The 25,271-nt window shown below is 33.5% G+C and overlaps 1 protein-coding gene across 1 annotated transcript; it reads left to right on the forward strand.

Annotated features, from left to right (window-relative positions):
• Window positions 1-3,022: 3,022 nt before the first annotated feature.
• On the forward strand, window positions 3,023-16,961 carry LOC143239537 (uncharacterized). Its single transcript, XM_076480700.1, has 2 exons — window positions 3,023-3,513; window positions 15,338-16,961. Exon 2 carries the CDS (start codon window positions 15,536-15,538, stop codon window positions 16,274-16,276), a length of 741 nt encoding a protein of 246 aa, XP_076336815.1. The 5' UTR covers window positions 3,023-3,513; window positions 15,338-15,535; the 3' UTR covers window positions 16,277-16,961.
• Window positions 16,962-25,271: the final 8,310 nt, after the last annotated feature.

Raw genomic sequence — 25,271 nt, forward strand, 5'->3', positions numbered from 1 at the left:
TATTGCTATTTCAAATGACCGAAAAATTTAATTTTAAATTACAAGTAATTAAATGTTAACATGTATCAAATTTATATTTGCCAGCAAAATTGATACACACAATTTTCTTTCTTAACACAAATATATTTTAATATACAAAAAAACAAAAACAATACAACGTTTAATAACGGTTATTACAAATAATAATTTATATACAAGAGTCTAACAGACAATACTGACTCTTATATCTGGTCTACTACTGAATCTTTTATCAATGTTTACAGAAAGCTAATTAATTATTTATTTATACAGCATCATATTTCTCTTGACGGCTAGCTAGCTTGAAACACACGTAAGCTTTCACCGAGGACATGTAATGTACTCGTAGAAAACCTAATCTCCGAAGTTAATTCACTGAAGTTAAATGGTCTGTAATGCTCGAAATCTATAGAAGTTCCTGATTAAATATTGTAAGTACTAAGCGTTACTCACATTTATAGACTCAGAGCCTTATAGTTTACTGACGGTAGTAACCAAACAATATTCTATTACTGTGTCTTGGCACATCAATTTATAATATTCAGGTGAGCTTCTCGAAATTTTACTTGACAACAACGTAAAACATATATTGTTGATTCTTAACTCGAGAATCTTCTACAAATTTGGAGAGCAAGGCGTGACTTGCGCAATGCGCATTTAACAATATACGTTACATGCATTAAACTGAAACGTACGTAGATATTAAAATAAATAATAACAGTAAATCCTTTAACGAATGTAATAACAAGTGTAATTCGGTTGATAGTGGTTTGAAAAACAAGGAGAATGACAACAACGACAAATATAATGGAGCAAATAATTGTTTGTTTTTTCAGTTATTCGCGCACTATTACTCAAGGCTTCTCTGCACTAGCCTCACGTAATTTTGTACTAAGGAACTAAAGGGAAGACAGCCAGCCAACAGCGTTCTCTAGCAACTCGTGGCTACTCTTGTATGACTGAATAACGTAATTTACCCATTTCGTTTGTAATGAACTCACGGTCTTCAAAGTATGGATCGCTTTGTTTTTCTTCTTTTCATTATTATTATTACTATTCTGTAATCACAGGAAGCATACGTAAAACATGTAATACCTCAGACCGGTATGCTAACCACTGCTACGTTCAGCTCACTAAAGAAATTGAACACGCCATGTTAAAGGTAATTCCGTAAATATGAAACATAGCGAAAAACATTTGAACAGTGTTACTTTTGATAGAATTCAGTTGATGGAAGTTAAATCGAATAAGTAATTTAATTTTAAACAATGTTTGCGATACATTTAAAGTGATAAATGATGAAGTTTAATACGAAAAGTATATTGTTATTTTAAGCAAACCATGGTTGTTGTTTATCAGGGACAACCAACAAAATATAAGCGCTTTCAATCAATATGAAAATTGTTGAAACTTTCAATGCCTGTATTATTCGATAATTTGCTTAACAAACTATTGCGTACTTGGAGGCCCAGCATCGCCAGGTGGCACTCGACTCGTAATCCGGGGATCGCGGTTTCGAATCCTGCTTACACCAAACATGCTTACCATTTCAGCCATGGGAGCGTTACATGTGACGATCACGGTGAATCTCACTATTCGTTGTAAAAGAGTAGCCCAAGAGTTGGCGGTGGGTGGTAACGACTAGCTACCTTTCCTCTAGCCTTACTGTGCTAAATTAGGTACGGCTAGTGCAGATAGCCCTCGTGTGGCTTTGCGCGAAATTCTAAACAAACCACATACTTGAAAACATATATTTCTCTAATTACCAACCTCTCTTCTGTTTTTTACAAAGCTTAACATCTATTCACCCAATTACCTTATTACTAGACTAAACTAAACTAAACTAACGTGGCAGGGGTTCAGTTTAGAGAGAGAGAAATCAGAAGAGTTCTATCTCCAACTGGGGTGTTCAGGAACTTTGTAGTTCCTCTTCGTCCCCTTACGTGAGAAATGTTTTAAAATATCCGTGGAATTTTTACTTTATTTTTAACATTTCAAAAAATGGAGTTGTGTATTTGTGAGTGAGAGGAAGGACGGGAGAACTGGACGAAAGCAGCGAAAGTGAAGTGAGCCAGACCTTGGCTCGAGGATGGAGTACCCTGGCGGCTGGCGAATTGGTTTTTAAAATTTACTGTAATTGATTAGATACCCTTGACTGGGTAAACGGCCCTTTTCAGAATGAGGCTGGGACCTACAGGTCCGATGCCAGAGATTTTGCTGTGGGGGGAAACGGGAGTACCCCGAGAAAACCCACTTTCACGGTCTGGGCGCTAACGCCCAGACTATTACTAGACGACGCGTAAAATGTAATATATACACCTTCCGGGGCTATAAGTAAGCAAGATTTCAGTTGTATTTTATGGTAACCCTGTAAATATCGAATAAAACGTAAATACCTTGCACGTTTTCCTGTGTACGACGTAGCAAGAAAAAAGGTGCACAGTAAATTATATTAATATCTTTCATAGGTAAGTACTTCAAAAATATTTTGATTTTCCCTGGCCTACTTGAGAAAGTAATTATAATTAGTTAAACATTACTTGAAAAATTAAATCTTGAGACAACAAGATATTAGCTATTCTTTAACAAAGGCTTAAGAAAATGTTGCATGGAGTTTGTTGCCAAAAACATTACAATTCTAGTCCATGACGTTGTTACAACCAATCTATACTATGATATACTGATAAAAGGTATGCTGATATATTTTAAATATGAAAATTAACCACGTGTTTGATGCGATGAATAAAAATATTGAAACAATGAAATTGTGGTTATCCTAACGTTATATATTTTATGTACCTACAGTACACGACTAAAGACCACTTGTAGAGTCTATTCGGCTTCCTATCTGATTTACGTTAACTGCACAGAAAGTCGCTTCAGTTTCCACGATATGGAGAATACCTGGAATACAGCACTAAAGTACCGTCTTTTTTAGTATTTCCTGGAAAGCGTGAGTCTCGTTATGTTACTGTCTGATTACGTTATGCTGTGACAGTTTCACTGAGAAACACGAACATGATCATGCGCAGCTGACACACTGAGGTATGTGTCAAACATGCGTCCATTACAATCATACTTGGGAAGCAAATAAATTGAGTCTAACAACAGCAGAGGGCAGGAGAGTCTCATACAGTTTCTAAACATAAATCCTGAGTTAACGTTTTCCATGTGTTAATAATCAATAGAAAACGCTAAAGAAATAGTAAATAGAAATTTAAACACGTTCCAATATATATCGCCAAGAGAACAGTTCATCAAGTAACATCCTGGAGGTGTTAAATGGACACCTGCTGAACGTCATGACCTTGATAATGCATCAAGCGCGACCTCCTTTTTTAAGTTAACTCTTTTACGCTTCAATATAAAATTACAAAGGTGCGACTGAAACAACACATTGGACAGGAGTTTCAAACAAGGAACAACAACACATTAGACAGAAGTTTCAAACAAGAAAGAACAACACATTAGACAGGAGTTTCAAACAAGATACAGGTAAGTAGTAAACTGTGCTCGTCCTTTCAATAAGTTTTATTATTATTATTTGGAGAAGTTTATAATAATTGATTAAGAAATATTTTTCAAAAAGTTTATTTAACAAATGAAAATATAAATCGACATATAAATCGGCATTAGGCCAAATAAATATGATAAAAAGCTTGTTTGTTTTTGAATTTCGCGCAAAGATACACGAGAGCTATCTGCGCTAGCCGCCCCTAATTTAGCAGTATAAGACTAGAGGGAAGGCAGCTAGTCATCACCACCCACCGACAACTCTTGGGCTACTCTTTACCAACGAATAGTGAGGTTGACCGTCACATTATAACGCCTCCACGGCTGAAAGGGCGAGCATGTTTGGTGCGACTGGGATTCGAACCCGCGACCCTCAGATTACGAGTCGAACGTAGTAACCCACCTGGCCATGCTGGGCCTAAAGTTTATGCGACAGCCGGGAACCGAACCCTGATAAAAAGCACATACAGTGAGACATAATGCTTCATTACACTTATTAGACCCAAATCTAAACTATATTTCATTGAATTAAAGAATTAAAGAAAAATAAAATAATTGATAAATTAGTTAAATGTATTTTATACATTTTTATGGTAAACGAGTAGGAAATATTACAGAGAAAAAAGCATCTTACGAAATCCAAAAATAATCAAAAAGTTTATCATGATTCAACAACCACCATTGTTGAATGAAACAGCAATTTCAGGATCTGTTTGTTTGTTTGTTTGAATTTCGCACAAAGCTACTCGAGGGCTATCTGTGCTAGCCGTCCATAATTTAGTAGTGTAAGACTATAGGGAAGGCAGCTAGTCATCACCACCCACCGCCAACTCTTGGGATACTATTTTACCAACAAATAGTGGGATTGACCGTCACATTATAACGCCCCCACGGCTGAAAGGACGAGCATATTTGGCACGACGGGGATGCGAACCCGCCACTCTGTCTTATATTTAGCAACTCAGAGACAGTAAAGTGAAAACAAAAAGTTCACGGTGCCTAAATTCTTAATTAAGAATCTCATTGTAAAAATGTAACAAACATCAGGTAATTAGGTTATGCTATTGTCATCCTTCTTGAAACTGAAAAACAAAACTATTTATTAAAAGTACAGTTACCACAAACCATTGTATATCTCTTTGATTTTAACTCATTAGCTGAAAATGAAATTTAATCGTACAAATTAAAAAAAATTGATTAAAACTTAAGTGATCAATTTATTCCCAACTTGTGCTTGTTATATGATCATAAAATTGTCATGTAAACTACTTGTTGGTTGAATCTTGCGAAAAGCTACTCGAGAGTTACTTGTACCAGACGTTCCTAATTTAGAAGTGATAGAGGGAAGGCAGTTAGTCACAATACGCAAATTTAACTTCTAGGCTACTCTTTACCAACGGAAAATGGGATTGGCCGTATCATCATAACCCCTCCACGACGTAAGGGTAAGCATATTCGGTAGCAGGACTCGAACCCACGACTCGCATACACTGAATAGAGCACCGTAATCATTAAACCGTTTATTCAGTGAAGTCTAAGAAAACTGTAAATATATTTTGGCGACTTTTATTAATATCCTATTTTTGAAGTAATAATATAAAAATGTTTAATATAAAGTCTCTTTCCGTAAATACGTATAAAACATTTATTATTTGGAATTAAGCAGAAAGTTATACAATGGGCTATCTGTGCTGTGCCCACCACGGATATCGAAACCTGTTTTTTCCGTGCTAGTGGAAGGTGTATAAAATATTTGTCATTGTAATAAAGAAAGTAACAGAAACTATGCAACATTTTAATGTAAAACGGTCGCATAAATTCAATTACCCTATTTTCCCTCTTATAATGGAAGTTTATAAAGAAGATGTTGATTCTTAAGAAGAAAAGTTATAAGTAAATAATTTCAAGAAATGAAATGGCTGTCTTTTTGAAGAATACTGTTTACAGTTGGAAACATGTAATGCAAAAACAAATACACTGTAATACCTGAAAACATCTGATAAAATGTGGAAAAATAAAACCTACAATACGGAAAAAAACCACTGAAACTAAAAATAAAGCCACTTTTCTGACTGGTGCAGTCCCCCCGTTGGTAAAGTGCTAAGTCTACGGATATATGACGTCAAAATCAGTAGTTCGACACCTCTCGATGGACACAGGAGATAGGCCGATGTGTCCTTGCTATAAGAAAACACACACTCTTAATGGTGCAAAAATATATAATTATTTTTTAAAATATATGAAAAATTAATTTCCTCAAGAAACTATGGACATGTAGTTTTCTTAAGCACACTAAACGAATAATCAATCTGTTGTTCTGTTTTATTTACTTTAATAAATAAGGCTCTGTACAATCATTTTTTGTGTTAAAAGTACTAGTTAAGAGCATTAAAGTAATCATTTTCTAATTCTGATGCTCTCGAGGCTAGTTCAGTGAAATCCTAATAATGTAAGTCGGTTATCTAGACGTAAAGTAAATTTCCAAACGATATTCTTAGTTCTATTTTACTTTTCATACTCGATAACAAAAACAATAAATAAACTCTTTAAAAAAAGAAACGCAAAAGGCAAAATTTGAGACATATTGTTTACAAGTTTATTCCGGGTAGTTCTGTATGACATGTGTGAAACTTTGCACATTTACTGCTGAACATCCAAAGTCTGCAAAGGCGAAGTCCACGCTCACTAGTTGACGTTTAACGTCACTCAACGTCAATAACGAGTATGCCCCCTGTGAGCATCAATAACTGCTTGGCATCTCCTGCCCATGGAAGCGATGAGATGACGAATCACATCCTGTGGAATGGCTGTTTACTCAGCCTGCAAAGCTGCTGCAAGCTGAGGTAGAGTCTCCGGTTGAGGTTGTCATCGTCGCAGACGTCGGTCCAACTCGTCCCAAAGATGTTCGATGGGGTTTAAATCTGGTGATCTGGAGGGCCAGGGAAGAACGTTGATGTTGTGGTGTCTTAAGAAGACAGTGGTGAGTCGGACTGTGCGAGGATGGGCGTTGTCATGTTGAAAAACGTCGTTGACGTTCACCATGATGGGTTGCACATGGGGCCTAAGAATCTCGTCGACGGTTGCGTACGGTCTGATCGAAAATCCTACGCAGCCCTGGTATGGTTGAGGTAGTAGACGTCGCAGTGGTGGTCCTATCCCGAAGGTGACGTAACCGGATGTAGCGATCTTGTGCGGGCGTGGTCACACGAGGTCTGCCAGATCGTGAACGGTCACAAGTTGATCCATGTTGTTGGTGACGATTCCATAGCCTTGTGATGGTGCTTGGGTTGACATTCACAACTCTGGCAACATCTGATCGAGATTCGCCTGCTTCCAAGTGACCAATGGCGTTGTTGCGTTGTGCTTCAGTCAGTCTTGGCGTAACTGTATTGCGTGTCGGTGGCTTAACACTGAGCTATGGAAACCGAGAACCAGTCACTTTTATAGGGATTTTGCACATGTTGCACTTGCAGAACATGCAGATCTCTCAAACAAATTTATTGGACACGCATTCGTTTTGGCGAAAAATCCGATGTTTTCCTCCGTTTTCAAAGTGCACAACTTTTATTGTCATTTTGGTCTGAAAATCAGTGCCTTAACACGTGTAACATCACATACTCTGAGCTTGTAACGTTATTACATATATTTCTCTTTAAAATAACAAAAATATCCCTTTTGCGTTTCTTTTTTTGAAGAGTATATATACATTGTGTTCAAACGTTAGTTTCGTATTATTCATTACATGGTATACGTCTTGAAACTAATATATTTTAATTTTCTGGTATTCGTAATAAGTTTTTGTTTCGTTGGAGAAACTAGAAACATTTTGGTTTTGCTTAAAGTAAGACATGAAGGCGTTAACTAAATTGTACTGGTTTTAGACGTAATGTAAAGAAACGTAAGAGGAAAATTTATAAGAAAAAGAAACTTTTAAATGAATTTTTACTGAAATTAAATATAAGACTGCAGTTATCTGTATTTATTTTATGGAAAATGTTAGAACTAGAATCAGGCAAGATAATGAAAATCGATCGTTTCCTGAATGGAATTATAAACAGTTTGATATTTTTCTTCGTCCTTGAAATGTGAAAATTTAATCAGGATAATATAAGTGATCTCTTTGTAAATTACATAACATATTTATAAAGGTTGAAACTACCGAGAAACGTGATTGACGTGATGATACACTACTAACTAGAGTTAGTACCTGTCACACCCATACCTGACTAGATGACAGAACCAACTGTATTTCGTGTTGCATTCAGAAATATTTAAAGACACGAACTCTCTCTATGCAAACAGTTCCAGAAATATTTATCTTGTAATTGCTGGCATATATGTTGTGAAACGCGTCAGAAACACAGTAGTTGAGAGAATCATTTCTAGAATTCGCATTACTTGTATTGAATAGGAAATTGTTGGAGTAATGTGACCGAAGAAGTTTCAGTTTTATTGTTTATGACGCATATACACACTCTGACGAAGACAGTCACATAGTCTCCTGATACATATACGCATATAATACGTATGATTTATACATAGGTGTGTTTTCTTAAGTACATATTGACTTTCATATTTAACCACGTAATAATGGTTTTAAATAGGTACATATAAGCATCCATGCGTACATTTAATAAAAAGTGAAAGGGATTTGTGACCATTTTAAAATTCGATTTTTATAGAAATATGCATGCACACATATCTATATAAATATAACAGTACTATCTGTTGTATGTTGTATATCCATGTAACTACTTTGCAGATTGTTGATTGAGCTTCAATAGAATTGGTATAGGGGTTCATTAGGTCCATGTGGGGTACGTACAAATTTCCAGTTTTACGGGGTTTCTGGACGTGTTTTTCGTTTTTTACAATTACATTTTAGGAAAGGGACTTTTAAAGTACGAAGATAACCGTTCATTAATCATGAACTTACGTTACTTCCGTCTAGGGGGCGGATAATCAGCTAGTATGTAATAAAACCTTTCAGGGATTTGTGACGACTGTAAAAACATTGTATTCATAGAAAATATACGTACACACGTATATCTAACATAAACTGAAAGGAGTTGGTTACGACTGAGGAAATTTGATACTTATAGAAAATATATATACGTATATATGTATGTGTAATAAAAATGTAAGAGGATTGTGACCACTGTAATAATTTATTCTTTATGGAAAATATTATGTCAGCGATTTTCTGTATCTTACTCAGTTTTCAACCAAGCTTTTCAACTTTTCACAAAGTTTTTTACTAAAGTGTTCTTAAAAACTTGCGATAGTAAACACACATGGTGGGTTTAGTCTAAAAGCAATACTTTTATGTGTTTTTGATATGGCATTTAGAAAATTAATGTTAAAAATAAACATCTAAAATATATTCAAAATATCTCATGAAGTAACAAGTTTAATAGTTGAATAAAGAATATTAAAAAAAAACGTTGTCGTGCGAATTTATCGTAGGTATTTGTAATCCCAAAAATACAGTGATTTACCTGACAAATGATTGTTATTATCACATTATTAGAAATAAAGTTAAATATTTCACAGCCAGGTATTCGATGATTATGACAGACAACGAAAAGTTCAGTATGATATTTTATAGGACATACCGTAGTTGCAGTCATAATAAACATTAACGAAATTACAAACTATATTTCATATTCATTAAACTTTGTACAATTACATATACACAAGCTAGTAAAATCACTTAACGATACACCGGCTTTGATAACTAGTAATTTACCCAGAATAAGATTAGTTCCTGTAAGAAAAATGGTCTTGTATATTAAAAATTTATAACATTGGTTTTCACACAACTGAACTGTTCTAGTTCTAGAAATGTTACGCAACAGTGGATTAATCGATATTATTCGAACAGCCAATAAAAGTCTCAGTTTAATTTCAATGGAGGTAAAGTTTCTATGCTGGTCTAACGTTCTGCTTTATACATACATACATTTGAACCACAACTGTATTATTATTTTGTCGAACTTAAGTATTCAAACTCTAAACAAAACTCAAGTTCATATAAGATAGAATTAGTTTTCCTGCTTTGTTTCGAACTGTGTAGTGGGTAATAAAATCCTCGAGAGAAGGCTGATGTAGTTATCATTAGATAGAGAAGAGTCGATTTTTTTAACCCAATAACTGTAGCACTTTTTTTAAAGTTTCAACTGATATTAAAAACTTTACTATCAAATTTGACAAAAAAGAACAATAAATAATAAACTTGTAAGTATTATAAACAATTTGAGAACCAAATCAACATTATAGAACTGTTAGGACTTGATATTAAACATTGGGTCTGAGAAATTTTATGAAATTGTTCTAGCCCTGCGATTTTTGATAGTTTAATTACTTCTATGGTTTATTGATTTCTAATCTCATGTTTACAGAGATGTTTGTTCTAATCTCATGCTTACAAAGTAAGTTATTTTCCCTTCAATCTTTGAATTGCAGTTCATATCAAAAAATTACTTATTCTACTAACCCGAATTTTGAGTAACTTTTAACCATTCTTCTGTTTTTTATTGTTCATGATTCGTTAGATGTTGTTTTCACATTCAACATAAAACCATCACACATAATTTTAGAATAATGAAAACAAACAAAACAAGATAATTAGATAAACCATATCTATCATTTAATGGAAAAGAAAGGACTTGTTAACTTTCTTCTTCAAATAATTCTTATACAAGAAATGATGCGAAATATTCTATTTTGTGTACGTGTGGACTGCACGACTGATATTATAAAATATTTTATTTTGTGTACGTGTGGATTGCACGACTGATATTATAAAATATTTTCTTTTGTGTACGTGTGGATTGCACGACTGATATCATAAAATATTTTCTTTCGTGCACGTGTGGATTGCACGACTGATATTATAAAATATTTTTTTTCGTGCACGTGCGGATTGCACGACTGATATTATACAACATTCTTATACCATCGATAAGATCCATTAGTTATATGAACTAAATAATATAATGTTTATGAATTTACGATACTCATCCTGAAGACATGATCAAATGTGAATGAACTCACATTTTATGAGTACAATATATAACAAGTTTAGAAAAATGTCTTTTAAAAAGACGATGGTGTCCAGTGGTAATTCTAGTTTGTTTTATATATCTGGATTGGGTTAGGAAATCAGTAGAGAAATGAACAGTAATTTTGTGATATTTAATGAAATTCTAGACAGTCTATGACTGGTTAAACATGACAGCAGGGGGTAAGTAAGATGTTTATGAGTGTTTCACCATGATGATAGGAGTGTAAACAGATCTGTATAGGAGTATTTGTTAGGGGAATATGTGTATCTAATTTATTATATGTAACTTCTAACTAGCTACAAGTTGGAGAAATTTAATCATTTTAGGTGTTTTGGAGTTTGGTAAACACTTTTCCTGCCTTATTTATAAATATGACATTTGACAAAACTGTATCTAAGCACAGAACTTGGGGTCACCTGGTTGAACCGCAATAATCTTCAGATTCTTGTCAGTGGATACAGCAGAACGCCAAAACAAAAACAAAAACTAACAAATCCAGACAAAATAACAAAACTTTGGAACAAACCAAACATCAACAGAGCGATAATTCCATGAACTTGTTAAATCCTAACTATATGTACGTATGTGTGTGTTCTAATATCCACGAAAACTATAATTAATTTAAAAACATTAGAAGAAATTCACCAACGATATCACGAAAATGACGCATTTTTGCTCAGATGAATAATGTTGCTATGGTAACATCACAATGTTAAAGTTACCTCGAACCGTTACGTGTTCGTACTTCAGAAACATGGTAGTAATAGCCCCTTTTAAAATTTATCGATTCCGAGTTTGGTGATAAAACTAGAAAAATTCAAAAATTTCGGAGAACGAATCTCTAGTACTAACAGCAAGTGACGTTGTTGTCAACAGATGGAAATGAGACTGTTAAGTTTACAGCACTGTAACCATAGTTACTATTGTTTGTAAAGTATATTACTTGTTTCTCTCAACAACACTTTACACATACCAGTTCTAAAATTTTAAAGCATTTTATTGAAAGAAAATAGTATCATGTATTTTAGTGTTATATTTATATTTAATTTACTTTCTGTTAATTTGTACCAATACGTTTAGGGCTTTAGGCTAAACAAAACATTAAAGTTTTGTAACTCTTTTTAATATATTTCTTTTTAAAGTTTTTTCAACTTATTTATTCTGTTACTGTTTCTAAAACACTAAATTTGACTCTAATCAATGTTTTATTTTTAGAGGTAAACCTCTAAAATTACTGATCGTAATTCACGAATAAATAACTTCTCTATTTAATAAAATACCTATTTAAACGCTTTCGTAAGAAAATTAAAGGAACTTATCGCAACTCACTGCCTGTCGTTTATTCAATAACAATACGAATATTCCAACACCAAAAACAATATAAGTTCATATTAATACTTATTATATTTATTGTTTAGTAGTCTCGGTGGTTGAGCGCTAATCTGAAGGCTTATAACACTAAAAATTTGGTTTCGGGCAGAACACGGTTAGCCTATTGTGTTGCTTTGCTGTTAAAATAAATAAACAAGAAGTAATTTAGTTCCATGTATTTGTGTCTAAAACATGGTTTCCTTAAAAAGAAAATAAATACAAATGATTAAAAACATTCAGCGTGAAAAACTGATTGATTATCGAGTGACTTCGGAGAAAAAACAAACTGTTCTGTAGTTAGACGGTTAATTTGTATTTTATAATGTCTTTGTCTGCCCTAGGTTCCTGGTGGGTCAGTAAAAGTTTGTCTATTAATAAGTAACTTTATTTAAACATTCACTGCAAAGTTACATGGATGCTTCGTACAATGTGTTTATGTGATGTCTCACCCGTTGTTTCGTCTCACGCATCTGTTTTTACTATAGATGTCCGCTTGTAATATTTCAAACACTGGCCGTACTGTACATGTTTCCGTATGATACCTCACAAACGTCTAATAACACTATGTAACACAAATTTTGTTCCTGGATAGTATGTGTTATTTCTTAATTGCTTATGTTCTAAAAGTACAGAAAATGGCCATTATTCCATTCAAACTTTGCTTTTGTGACCTGGATAATGAAATTTCGAAATTAACCTATTTTCTATGTAAAAACGGGCAAATTTGCACATTTTCATTTACATATAAAAACAACATATGAATCAAGATTTACATGTATTTATACTAAAGTTATAAAAAATGTTTAGAAGTGAGTAGTTTCTCGATATTTGCGACTGTAATGTAAATCACTTTCACGTATCAGCCCCCAAATATAGTCTTCCATCATGTTTTCCGTTATACGCTCCCAGGTCACAAAAGCAAAGTTTGAAGAAAAAATAGATTTTTTCCATTTACTTTAAACATAAACAACTGGGAAATAACACTTTTTGCTCAGGAACAAGAAAAAGTAAAAATTTTGTTGCATAGTGTAACGTAAATGAAAGCTTAATAACATACATGAGAAAGATATTAATGTGCAAGAAGACGTAATACATTTGTTGCCGTGTGATATCTCAAACACTTGTTTATACTGTATCTTTTTATGTGATATCATACACACACGATTAGTTCGTACTATAACTGTTGCCGCGTGATAGCTCACACATTATTTCCTAGTATATCTGTTTACGTGTGATATTTCACAAACTATTCATATAGTATAGTAATACCTTTACCGTGTAATATTTTACACACTTTATTATACTATACTTACTCACGTCTTAAATTTCAGGAACCTGTTCTGACAACTTCCGTTAAGATATCTCGCATATCTGTTTACACTATGCGTGTTCATGCGTAATACCTCACCTGTTCGTAATGTACTTGTTCGCGTGTGATATCTTCGAAGCATATTCACACACACACACACCCATTCGTACTAAGCTCTTTAACTTGTAATATACCACACTAGTGTTCGTAATGTCTCTTGGTGGGACAGCGGTAAGTCTACGGATTTACAACTGTGAAAGCAGGGGTCTTATTACCCTCTGTGGACGCAGCAAATAGCCCGAAGGGTCCCCGTGTGATATCTCATTAACTCTTCCAATTTTTTAAATATTCAAAAGTTAAGTTTTATTCACAAACAACCTTTTCCTCAACCTGAATTTAAAACTTGAACATATATTTAAATTTTATCTTCAAAGATCGAATCCCTGTCACACCAACCATGTTCGCCCTTTCAGCCGTGGGGGCGTTATAATGTAACAGTCAATCCCACTATTCGTTAGTAAAAGAGTAGCCCAAGATTTGGCGGTGAGTGGTGATGACTAGCTGCCTTCCCTCTAATCTTACACTGTTAAATCAGGGACGGCTAGCACAGATAGCTCTCGTGTAGCTTTGCGAGAAATTCAAAACAAACCAATCACTTCAAAGTTGTAAATCTAACTAAATCTTTTATGGGTACTCTCTTTTAGTAACGTCTGTAATTTACCTCATTTGCTTATTATTATATTAGACAATTTTCACTTCGCAAGCCAAAACATTACATCTAGTCGTATGTTGGGACATTGAAAATCTCTTCAAAAGCTGTGTGATGCAAAAGTTAAAAGATTATTCTTGCATCATATACTGCGTCAGACTATCTGTATAGGAAATATGCTTCCTCTAAAGATGTTGAGGATATATTACCGTCCACTGCAATGGAAGACTTTCTTTAAAGTAATTATATCCATAAAGTCAAAATTTACTCTGGCTTTTCCTAGGCTGGTAATTAAATGTGCATTCATTTAGTGTCTCAAAACGATTTTCCACTGCAATAGTATGACGGTATCACAAAATTCTACTCAGCGTTTACCTGCGTAAATGTAATATAGATAGAACTGGGGCTGAATACACTAATTTTAAATGTGAAGAAACTAAAAAATCTCACTTGTGGGAGAAAGTACGATATTTTCCACATATTCATAGTGTTTAAACGTTCATAACTGTTGATGTAATGATATGTGTAAATATTTTGGTTTTCGTTCATCCTGCAAACCTGTGTTCTGTGGTCTTGTTATGAACCCAAAACAAACTGTATTGGAGCTTCGACAATATGAATATAAAAAGAGTTTTAATGACTAACATAAACGCTGTGTAATAAGATACATTAGATATGTACATTATTAAATGAAAGCGTAATAATACACATGAAGAAGGTAATAATGTAAATAAATAAGGTGTAATAACGGACACGAACAAATTGTGATAGTGGACATGATGATATGAAATTGTACGTGAAGGTTTACTAATGGGCATGAACGATATGATGGGCACAATATAATAAATAAACAGCGTGTGATAGTAATTGAACAGAACAGGTTGTAAATTCCTTTTAGGTACAAACTTTAGCAGGGAAAAAAATTAGTGATATGAATATTACTTCAAATTGTATTTTCAGATAATTTCTATTCTACTGTATTCCATCTTTTAAACTTATCCTTGGTTTTGAATTTGTGAATAACGTATATATAGTACAATATACTTTAGTGAAATTGTTCATTTAAGAATGTAATATAGGTTGACATAATATGTTTGGATAACATTAGTTGAATAACATTCAATGTTTTATGTAATCATTCTATAAATGCTTGTTTAGCCTTTCTCGGGAAAATATTTTTATAGTACTGCTTATTTATAAAAAATCCTATTGATTGTGTTTTGTTCTATATGTGATTGTAGGTTTATTTAACTATTACGACTCCAAAATCTAATATTAAAATAGCTGAAGATTAAGCCTTGTTCTAGTTCTTTGCGTCCCAGGTTTCATGAAGAATGTTTTATTTTCCAGGTGAAAGTACCTTACTGGACAGTCAAGCCTTACCGCTTGATACTGAGGTCAATCACCCCTGAGTACTTACTCACGCAGCCAGGTTTGTTCATAACGCCATTTGTGATAACAATGACTCAACATCTTAGCGTAAAAGTTTGGAATAAGATCAACAATAGCCAATCAGTAGCTTGCAGGTAAATTCAACATTGAGTCAAAATGCCACAAAATAGCCAAGTCTCCGATGTAAACCAAGGAACGAGTTCTCCGATTGGTCGATGTTCGTTCAAACGAGTAAATATCGGTTCCAACATTCTTATTATTGTCGGCTTGACCTTGACCTTGATTGGTATAGCGATAACGCTAGCAGGAGTTTTCGCCGAGTTTGAACACCCCGAAACTAGACCGATAGTTTTGGGAATTGGACCTTCACTTATTGGCATAGGATTCTTCTTTTTCATTCTTAGACTATTGTTTTGGCGTCCGAGTTTCTGCCAATGCTGTCAAAAAACAAAACGAACGTTTTCCTCAGAGAATGTAACGAGTACTAACACTAACACTAAAGACAGAGACGCCACCTTGGGGACAACTGTCAATGAAGAAGTTACCGCAGTTGGGGCATCATCACCTGAAAATGCAGATGTAAAAGTGAAACCAGCCTTACGTTCAGCCAGTAAAACTGGAACGTCTGGAAAAGTTAATTTTCTTCCGACAGCAGTGACGAATGATGTTAAAACCTCCAAAGATAAAACAAATCACCCAGCAGACGAAATTAATAGCAGCGAACAATCCTCTAATGAACATTTCCAAACTACTGCTGATGACAAGTTTGGTCAAGTTGACAGTACTAACTCTACACAGGGAGTAGAAAAAGAAAATCAGCCTAAGACGACAAGGTCCAGTTCAATGGATTTTGTAGCAGGTTTCAACAACACCATACTTGAGCTGGGATTGAAATGAATAGCATGATTTCATTTTGCTGTGTTGTGTTGACCAATAACCCTAAATTGTCATATTTGTTTATTGCAAGTATTTTCAGGCTTAACTTAATGTACTATGGGTTAAAGTGTTTTACCTTGAACAATACGATTAGGTATTTGTTTTTTGAACAACTGATCTCATGTAATATATTTTTATTTGAATTAGCGTAATGAGATAGTATTATCTCTTTATGTGTCTTTGTAACGGTTATTTCAAAATGTCTATGGTATTTTGAATTTATTACTATAATATAATCTGAGAAAAGCTATCACCTTGAAAAAGTGTTATTGTAGTTATTTTTCACACCTTTAATAACTGTGGATACCTGTCTTTGTGCTTCTTGTCAATAAATATTTGCCTATTAGAACGTTCAGATCCAGTCAGTACTCATCCCATTTGTCAATTAACAACCGATTATCTGCACTATTCTTGTCATTTAATTATTATATATGTGACCCATGTCAACTGACACTTGTCTATTTCTAAGACCTTTGTCAATTACTACTCTCTTGTCCGTACGACCCAGTTAATACATGTCTATCTACGATCTTGGTAAATTAAGACTTGCTTAAATGTACAAACCTTGTCAGCTAAAACTTGTCTATTCGACCTTTGTCATTTAATACCCTCAAGAAATACAATAAATCGATATTTTTAAACCATATCAGTTTCATGAACATGCTCAAAGCTCGTATATAAGACATTTACTAAAACTCGTTTTCAAATGCTTGGATACTATAGAGAAATGGCAAAGTGATCTCATGTTAAAAGATCAGAAAATATTACATGAATCAACTCCTATTGTCGTCTGTGTTGCAAAACAAATACACAGGTTTTTACAAACGTGTGTCTAAGTATCTCTAAACAACTAATAAATCTACTCCTAAGGAAAGACTATACGTGCCTTAAAACGTTTCCAAATCGAATTGTTCGTAGTCAGTCTGAAAATGGCGTTATAGAATTCAAAAGAAAACTCGAGTACTAAAAATATGTATAAATGTAAACCTTAATTCAAAAAATAAGAACAAAGAATAATACATATAAATGCGACCTTATGCTAAATAACTAAAGTGAACTGTCTCTCTTGAAAGGAATATCAACCCTAACGAATACACGTCAGTTCAATGTTGAGAAAAATAAAATGAAACTCAGTGATACTTACATATCTTTCTTATGATATCATTGTGACAATGATATGTTTCTAAATCCATTCAAAATGTTGAATGCCTTCAGCCCAAAAGGTAAATATAACCAAGGAGACGTTTCGTATCGTAAAATCAGTTTCGTTTAATATCTTTTAATCTGACTGCAAACAGTTGTCAAAAGTAATGATCTTAGCAGTATCCTTTAACGTAATATCTCATAGCAATAAATAACTGCGAATGTTTAGTACAAACTGTAAAACATCGTTATAAACTCGTGATTTCACGTTATAGTCTGTATAAAAACACGTTGTAAACATCTGATATGACGTTATAGCATCAAAACAAAAGGAACTTTCAACACAAATTTTATAAAACTAAACGGTTTAAGTATAACTCTTTTGCTCAGCAAAAATTCATTTTTTATTGAAAGGAAATGTTATTAGAATAACATGATGATATAGTACTAACTTTAAAAAAATCACGGTTAAGACAAGACCATCTAGCTCATCAAAACAACGTAAAGAAAGTTAAAAGTATAATCGGTTATAGTCAACCAGAAATTCATTTCTGAATTTCAGTCCACAGCATGACAATAAAAAAAAAGTCACTACAAACTTCATGAGAAAACGGTTTTGATTATGTCTAGCTTAATTAAACATTTGTTTGTCACTTAATCATAACATTAGATTAACACTTGTGTTCAATACACACTTAATTATAACTTTAGAATAACACACTTGTTTAACATAAACTTCCGTGATTTTTGGAGACATTTAAATCATATTACAAAACAAAATTAATAATTTAATTTCAGACCAGAAATAATTATTTACTCAGGAGACCAGAAATAAAACGTACAAAACAAGTATATATATATATCACAGATTACTCACTACTTCTACGTTTCTGATCCCACACAGTTTACAGGTTGATTTGGAGAAACGAGAAGAGTTCTAACATATGTAATCTATAATGATCACATTTCTCTTTAAAACATTTTAAAATAAATATAATACAATATTTACTGATTACACAAATGATTTAATATACCGCTTTTCTAATTTTCTGCTTTACAGAGTGAAGCGTTTTACCTGAGCCATTCAAAACTGATTGTTCAAACTAATATATGATAGCTGATAACATTAGCAACCGTATCATTCAGTTGATATACTGAATACATTGTAGTTAATGGTAAAGCTACTATCAACACCTAGGTTTTAATTTTTTTCGAATATTCTTCGTTCGACTAATCGTTCGGTCCAAATTAGGTGACTACACATACGTGAGCTGTTAAAATTGTTGCGTGTACTTGGATAATTTCAATACACAAAAAACACAATGATAGTTTGGAAGACATTATAAGCCAAGTATATTGTACAAAATTTGATCGTTTTATGAATGACATCTTTCTTGAGTGTGAAAATGGAACGTTGTTCTAGTCTAAATAACGAAACTTAATCACAGAGATTGAAACGACGTCCACTTGTAAGTGCTTCAGGCAGTAAATAAAATCTGAAATTAAGGTAATAAAAACAATCACAGAATGATAAACTTCTGTAGACTTGTTACGCCTAAATACTTTATTAACATTCATCTATCGTTACAACACTTAGCAGGAGTAACTGTCGAGAAAATCGAGTAAAATTACTACTTTTCTAAGTACAATATACACAAGGTTTTCCCAACCGTATTACTAGTAGCAGTATTCATGGTCATTTCGTTCACTCTTTTTATCATTAGAAGGAACACTATAACGAATAAAGTCGAAGACCTGCAAGCATTTCCAGAGTTACGTTAAATTAGCTCCACCATATTTCAGTGTAAACAATAAGTTATTACTATTGGAAAAAATTTGACACCCACCACTTTTGGATACGCGATTGTGATAATGAAAGACATTTTTCTTTGATGCGCAAGACTGCTTGCCTGGATTGCCTATTATTATAAAATAAAGAGGCAAACATAATAATTTATTGATACAATTAGGTCAGTTCTTAAAACAGAAAATTCATAAGAATAAAGATGATAATTCTTCAAATTTTTGAATGGTGATGTTAAATTTAAGTCAACAAAAATTAATTTAATTGTGAATGAAAATGACTTCTTATAAGGTAAATTAACTAAAATTGCACGGGATTAACTAAGTCTTTTTATTTATATATTTGTTACTAACATATTATGATTTTAACATAATCTAAAATAGATCTTTCTTGTATATATTACAAGCTGAATTACTTGTTCTCTAAACAAGTGTCCAAATTACTTCAAACACATTTTTAAAAGCATAATGAAATTAATTTTAAGAACATCTATTTAATAAAAACGTAACTTTTCGTAACTTGTGCTATTGTATAATTTTGGAGGACCATGATCTCTCAACAATATTGTTCTAACTCAATCTTGGTTTCAGAATGTGACTTAACATTCTGGAATAGTAATGCAGTTGTTTGATTGATTGGAAACTTTCCAACAATAAGTTAAGAAGAAGTTACTGAATTAAATGTTTTGCTTTTATATCACCAAAGTTATTAAAAACAGGGAAAATAAAAATAAACCACAAATTAACATGTACATTAGTGGGTTCAACATGAACAACATTGTTGACCTAGCAACAATGTTGTGATAGTTTTGTTGCTAAGCGACGATGTACAGTGCTGAGTATTATCAAGAAGTTTGTATTTTTAAGGTTAAGCACAAAGCTATACAATGGGCTATCTGTGCTCTCCCCACCACGAGTGTCGAAACCCAGTTTCTAGTGTTGTAAGTTCGCAGACATATAGCTCTGCCATGGGGGGGGGGACATTACCAAAATTAACGTGATATGAAGACAGAAACTGAGCTAAAAGCGAAATATTAGTTTTTCAGAAACCTGGTGGAAGTTTTGCTTCTTCACGTTACTTCTGGTATGAGTCATGTTTGTTGATCAAATAGAGTGCAATGAGTTAGCAGGCAGACAAGCATACAATGTCGCTTTTATATATATAGAAATATTATTGTTATCAGGCGAAGATTTAGTCTAACTAACAGGGCGTGCTTTGGCTCTGTGATAGAATCTGGGTATCAGAGTTGATGAGCAAGACTCGAATCTTTGTGATTGCACAAAACACCCTTCGCATTTTAATCTGTGGGTGTGTTATAAGAATAATAGTCAATCTCTGGCAACCCACACTCGGACCAGTAGTTCAAAATGAGATTTGGCAGCAGAGTGCTTCACTAACTTTACCAAAAACAAAAATATAACTTCTAAATAGGAAAACCTGAAAATGAATTGCAGATTTTAACCTGTTGACTGCCAAGTATTTCAGCTGCTACAATACAATTGTAATGCTTCTTCATTTTGTAACTTTCTTTGTGACGCGATTCTGGATTGAAAGTGAAACATTTTGTAAGTAGGTCAAATGCATGTATGGTGCTGACATCTAGCGTTGAAGTTAGGTATTATTGAGAACGAATTAACTCGTCCGTGGCACTGTGTCACCGATCGGCTTGGACGAGTTATCTCGTCTACGGCACTGAACAGATTAAAGTCATTACTTAGACTGTCATTTCAATGATTAATACATTTGATGCCAAACACGAGAGTTTTTAGTCTGTTTGTTTACCGAAAAAGCTACTAAGACTATGTATCATAGAGCCCTAAATTTTGAACTGGTTATCATAGGGAAGGCAATCGAGTAGAATCAACTATCGCCAACTGTTTATCAACAAATAGTGGAATTGATCGTACGTTATAACATTCCCGCAGCTGAGAGAGCAAGTATGTTTAGTGCAGGGTAGATCTGAATCGACAACATAAATTTAATTACTTATAACTTTCAAGAAGGGTACCTTGTTTTGGCAAGGACAGGTGTAATATAAAGATAATATCTCTTTCTATGACGATTCAAATAAAAACATTATTTCGCATTTTTATTACAATATAATGATCTTACAACTAAAAATTAAATTTCCTGTGACATGTATAAAGACTGCAACTAAACATTAATTTCTAAGAAATATGTGTATCTGTACTACTTAGAGTACCCGTCCCTTGGACAGAAGTTGTGTAAATTCGTGATTTATGAAAGGTGATATATTAGGGTTAGGGTGTGTGTTTAAGCACAAAGCTACATAATGGGCTATCTGTGCTCTGTCCATCATACGGTATTGAAACCACGATAGTTGGCGGTGGGTGATGATGACTAGCTGCCTTCTCTCTAATCTTACACTGCAAAATTAGAGACAGCTATCGCAGATAGCCCTCGTGCAGCTTTGCGGGAAATTAAAAAAAAACCAAAACAGATCACCTTTTGTGTAGTAGTTACGTTCAAAAATATGCCACTGTGAATGACAACAGCACAGTAATTCACTGACACTAGTACCATCTAGTAGCAAGTTTATAACTAAATAAGAAACAAATTTCGTTGTTACCGATTTACACTGAAGATAATTTTTATAAAGATTTAGCATTTTCAGTTATTTTGCTCTATATTTTCACATTTAATTCAACAGCTTCAATGAAACGTATAGGCCTTTAGAAGATATTTTGGTTTGAATTGTGTTTGTATCTCAAATAATAAAATTGTTTTTCAAAAATTATATATATTAACATACAAATGAGCACATCTTCACAGGTAACGGTTATTTCGTTCCTACAGCAGGCGGTACGCAGAAATCGACTGAGGAATTGAGGAATTAGGATCAACAGGAAACTAAATCATGACTATACTCTGAATGAGTTTAATTCTCCAGACAGTGGATATACTAGCCTCGAAGTTGTACGTGTATTGCTTGTTCTCTCACACGAAGGGTAATGGCAGACCCAGAATCAGGGGATGATGGATTCGCTTTCAAAGATTTGCTGTCACAGTCAGAATCGATGGATTTAATATTTGTGAGGTTAGTTTAACTCATACTACAAACTTGCAGCTATATGTATTCCACAATAGTACATTTTGGTTTATTCTTTCAGGTTCTTAACCTTATGTGGTTATTTCACGCTATATAGAGCAACTGCTTATATGAATACAGTAGTTTGAGATTACATAAAGCACGATACTTTAATGTCATTTATTGTTTATGTGTATTATGAAGAAGACTGTACCAATCCTTTTTCATACTACCGATAGGTGGCAACAGGCTGACCCCAGTTACACTGTATAAGAGGTTACGGTCAGTTACCTCTTTCTTTGTGAACCTGACGATGACCGAAGAAGGTCGAAACGTTGTTCGCTCTTATATGTAAAATATTTTCTCAACCCAAACGAGCCGTTTTTGCATATAAACATATATTTATTGTTAAAATATCACTCTCTGTAAGCATATTAAATCTGAATCAACTTAATCATAAATCCTTAATGGCCAGTTTCGATGTTATATCCCTCTTTACAGAAGTTCCAACCACTGAAGCCTGCAAGATAGCCTTAGAACTCTATCCCAGACCCTAACCCAACTATAGAAATTCCCAGTAACCAGTTAGCAACCCTCATAGAATTCACCACGATAAAGACAAACTTCATGTTCAACAACCAAAACTATATACAAACAAATGGCCTAAGCATGGGCAACCCAGTATCACCAGTTCTAGCCAATATTTTTATGACACAAGTTGAAACACAAGCAATTAACACAGCATTACATCCACCACTATACTGGTACAGATATGTAGATGACACGGTTGCGGGATTCAAATCTACAGAACACATACTTAATTTTTTCAATCACATTAGCTCTATAGATCCCAACATTAACTTCACATGTGAACAGGAAAAAAGCAATCAAATATCATTTCTTAACCTCAAAATTACAAGAACTGACACACAATTCAAAACAGAAATCCACCAAAAAATCACCCATACTGGACTATACATTCCTTGGGACTCAGCACATGAAACAAAACAAAAACTCAACATACTAAGAAACCAAATAAACACAGCCATAAAACTATGCTCACCAGATAAAATTAACGATTAATTAGACAAAACTCAGCATACTAAGAAACCAAATAAACACAGCCATAAAACTATGCTCACCAGATAAAATTAACGATTAATTAGACAAAATAAAACAATACTTCATCAACATCAATAAGTTTCCTCCACAAACCGTAGAAAACATTATACGCACACACCTAGACAGAAAGCAAAATCAACCAACTAAAGTAAATACAGCTCACGAATCAAAAAACCACGAAACCATATACTGCTGTATACCATATATTCCTGACATCAGCAAACAAATAACCAACATTTGGCAAAAATTAGTAACAAAATATGACATTCCAGTTAATACCAAATTTATTCAAAAACCCGGCACAAAACTGAGGTCTATACTATGTAAAAACTACACTGACAAACACCACACCAACATTATTTATAAAATACAATGTGATAACTGTCACGACTTCTATATTGGAGAAACAAGTAGAAATATGGAAACCAGATTCAAAGAACATAAAAAGTCACCTTCACACGTTTTCGAACACTGCAAGTCAAATAAACACAACATAACCATAGAAAACACTCAAATACTAAATAAAGAAACAAACATAAACAAACGCAAAATTAAAGAAGCCTTACTTATACAACAACTTAAACCCAAAATAAACCAATATAAAGGAACGCCTTTATACCTACATTAATATAATAAAATAAATAAAATTATATATTCAAACATCTAATACCGCCCTCTACATTTCGACACACAGTTACACAACCCCTTTCAAACATGTGGTCAGCTTCAGGTCAGTTACCTCTTTCTTTGTGAACCTGACGATGACCGAAGAAGGTCGAAACGTTGTTCGCTCTTATATGTAAAATATTTTCTCAACCCAAACGAGCCGTTTTTGCATATAAACATATATTTATTGTTAAAATATCACTCTCTGTAAGCATATTAGAAAGTTATAAGCAAAAAGGAATTAATTATTTGGGGATCATATTAATGAATTCCAATTAGTTTCAGTGTATTTTTACCAGGGTTTTTAGAGTATTTAAACTATTTAATCAAAGTAGATCTCTGTACATTAAACTTATTTGTAAATATTCTATGGATTACACACTATTTACAGTAACTTAATGCAAGTAATTTCCCTTTTTCCCACGAATAACAGCATTAAAGATTACAATTTGTTTTGTAATTTTTTCTTACATAATTTTTATTTTTCAGTTATTTTTATACCAATATATTAAGTAACTGTTTTTTCTCTTGAAATCAGTCATCTGGTAGTTTTAAATAGGGATTTATTTTTAAATATAGTTGCTCTTATTGCTACTAGATGGAAAGGCAGCTTTGAGCAACAAATCGATATATAGATCGATTTGTGTGGTAATGTGTGTTTGTGTTATTCTTATAGTAAAGCCACATCGGGCTATCTGCTCAGCCCACCGAGGGGAATCGAACCCCTGATTTTAGCATTGTAAATCCGGAGACATACCGCTGTACTAGCGGGGGGCTTGTGTGGTAAACAACGTCTTTGTTGCACGCATAATCAATGTTACACCACATGAAGTAAGTTTTTATTTAGAAATGCTTGTAATAAGCAGTGCTTTAACAGCGTGTAACTTGATATTTTTATTTAATGTTATCTACAAAGTTCCTAATTGAGCTATCCGAGATTAAAGCACGGATTTTAGCGATATAAGCTTACCGCAAAGCTATCAGATCAATTGAGACGAAATTTCAGAGCTTTATATTTTTGAACATAGTTAATCATTTTTAAACTATCTCTTGTGAAAAGGATTATCAAATAATATCTAGTTAATTATGCATATGTGTGAGTGAGAGAGAATGATTTAAACACAAGAGCCCCCAGTGACTCAGCGGCACGTCTACGGACTTACAGCGCTAAA

This window comes from Tachypleus tridentatus, chromosome 13 (assembly GCF_004210375.1).
Source record: "Tachypleus tridentatus isolate NWPU-2018 chromosome 13, ASM421037v1, whole genome shotgun sequence".
Lineage (NCBI taxonomy): Eukaryota > Metazoa > Arthropoda > Merostomata > Xiphosura > Limulidae > Tachypleus > Tachypleus tridentatus.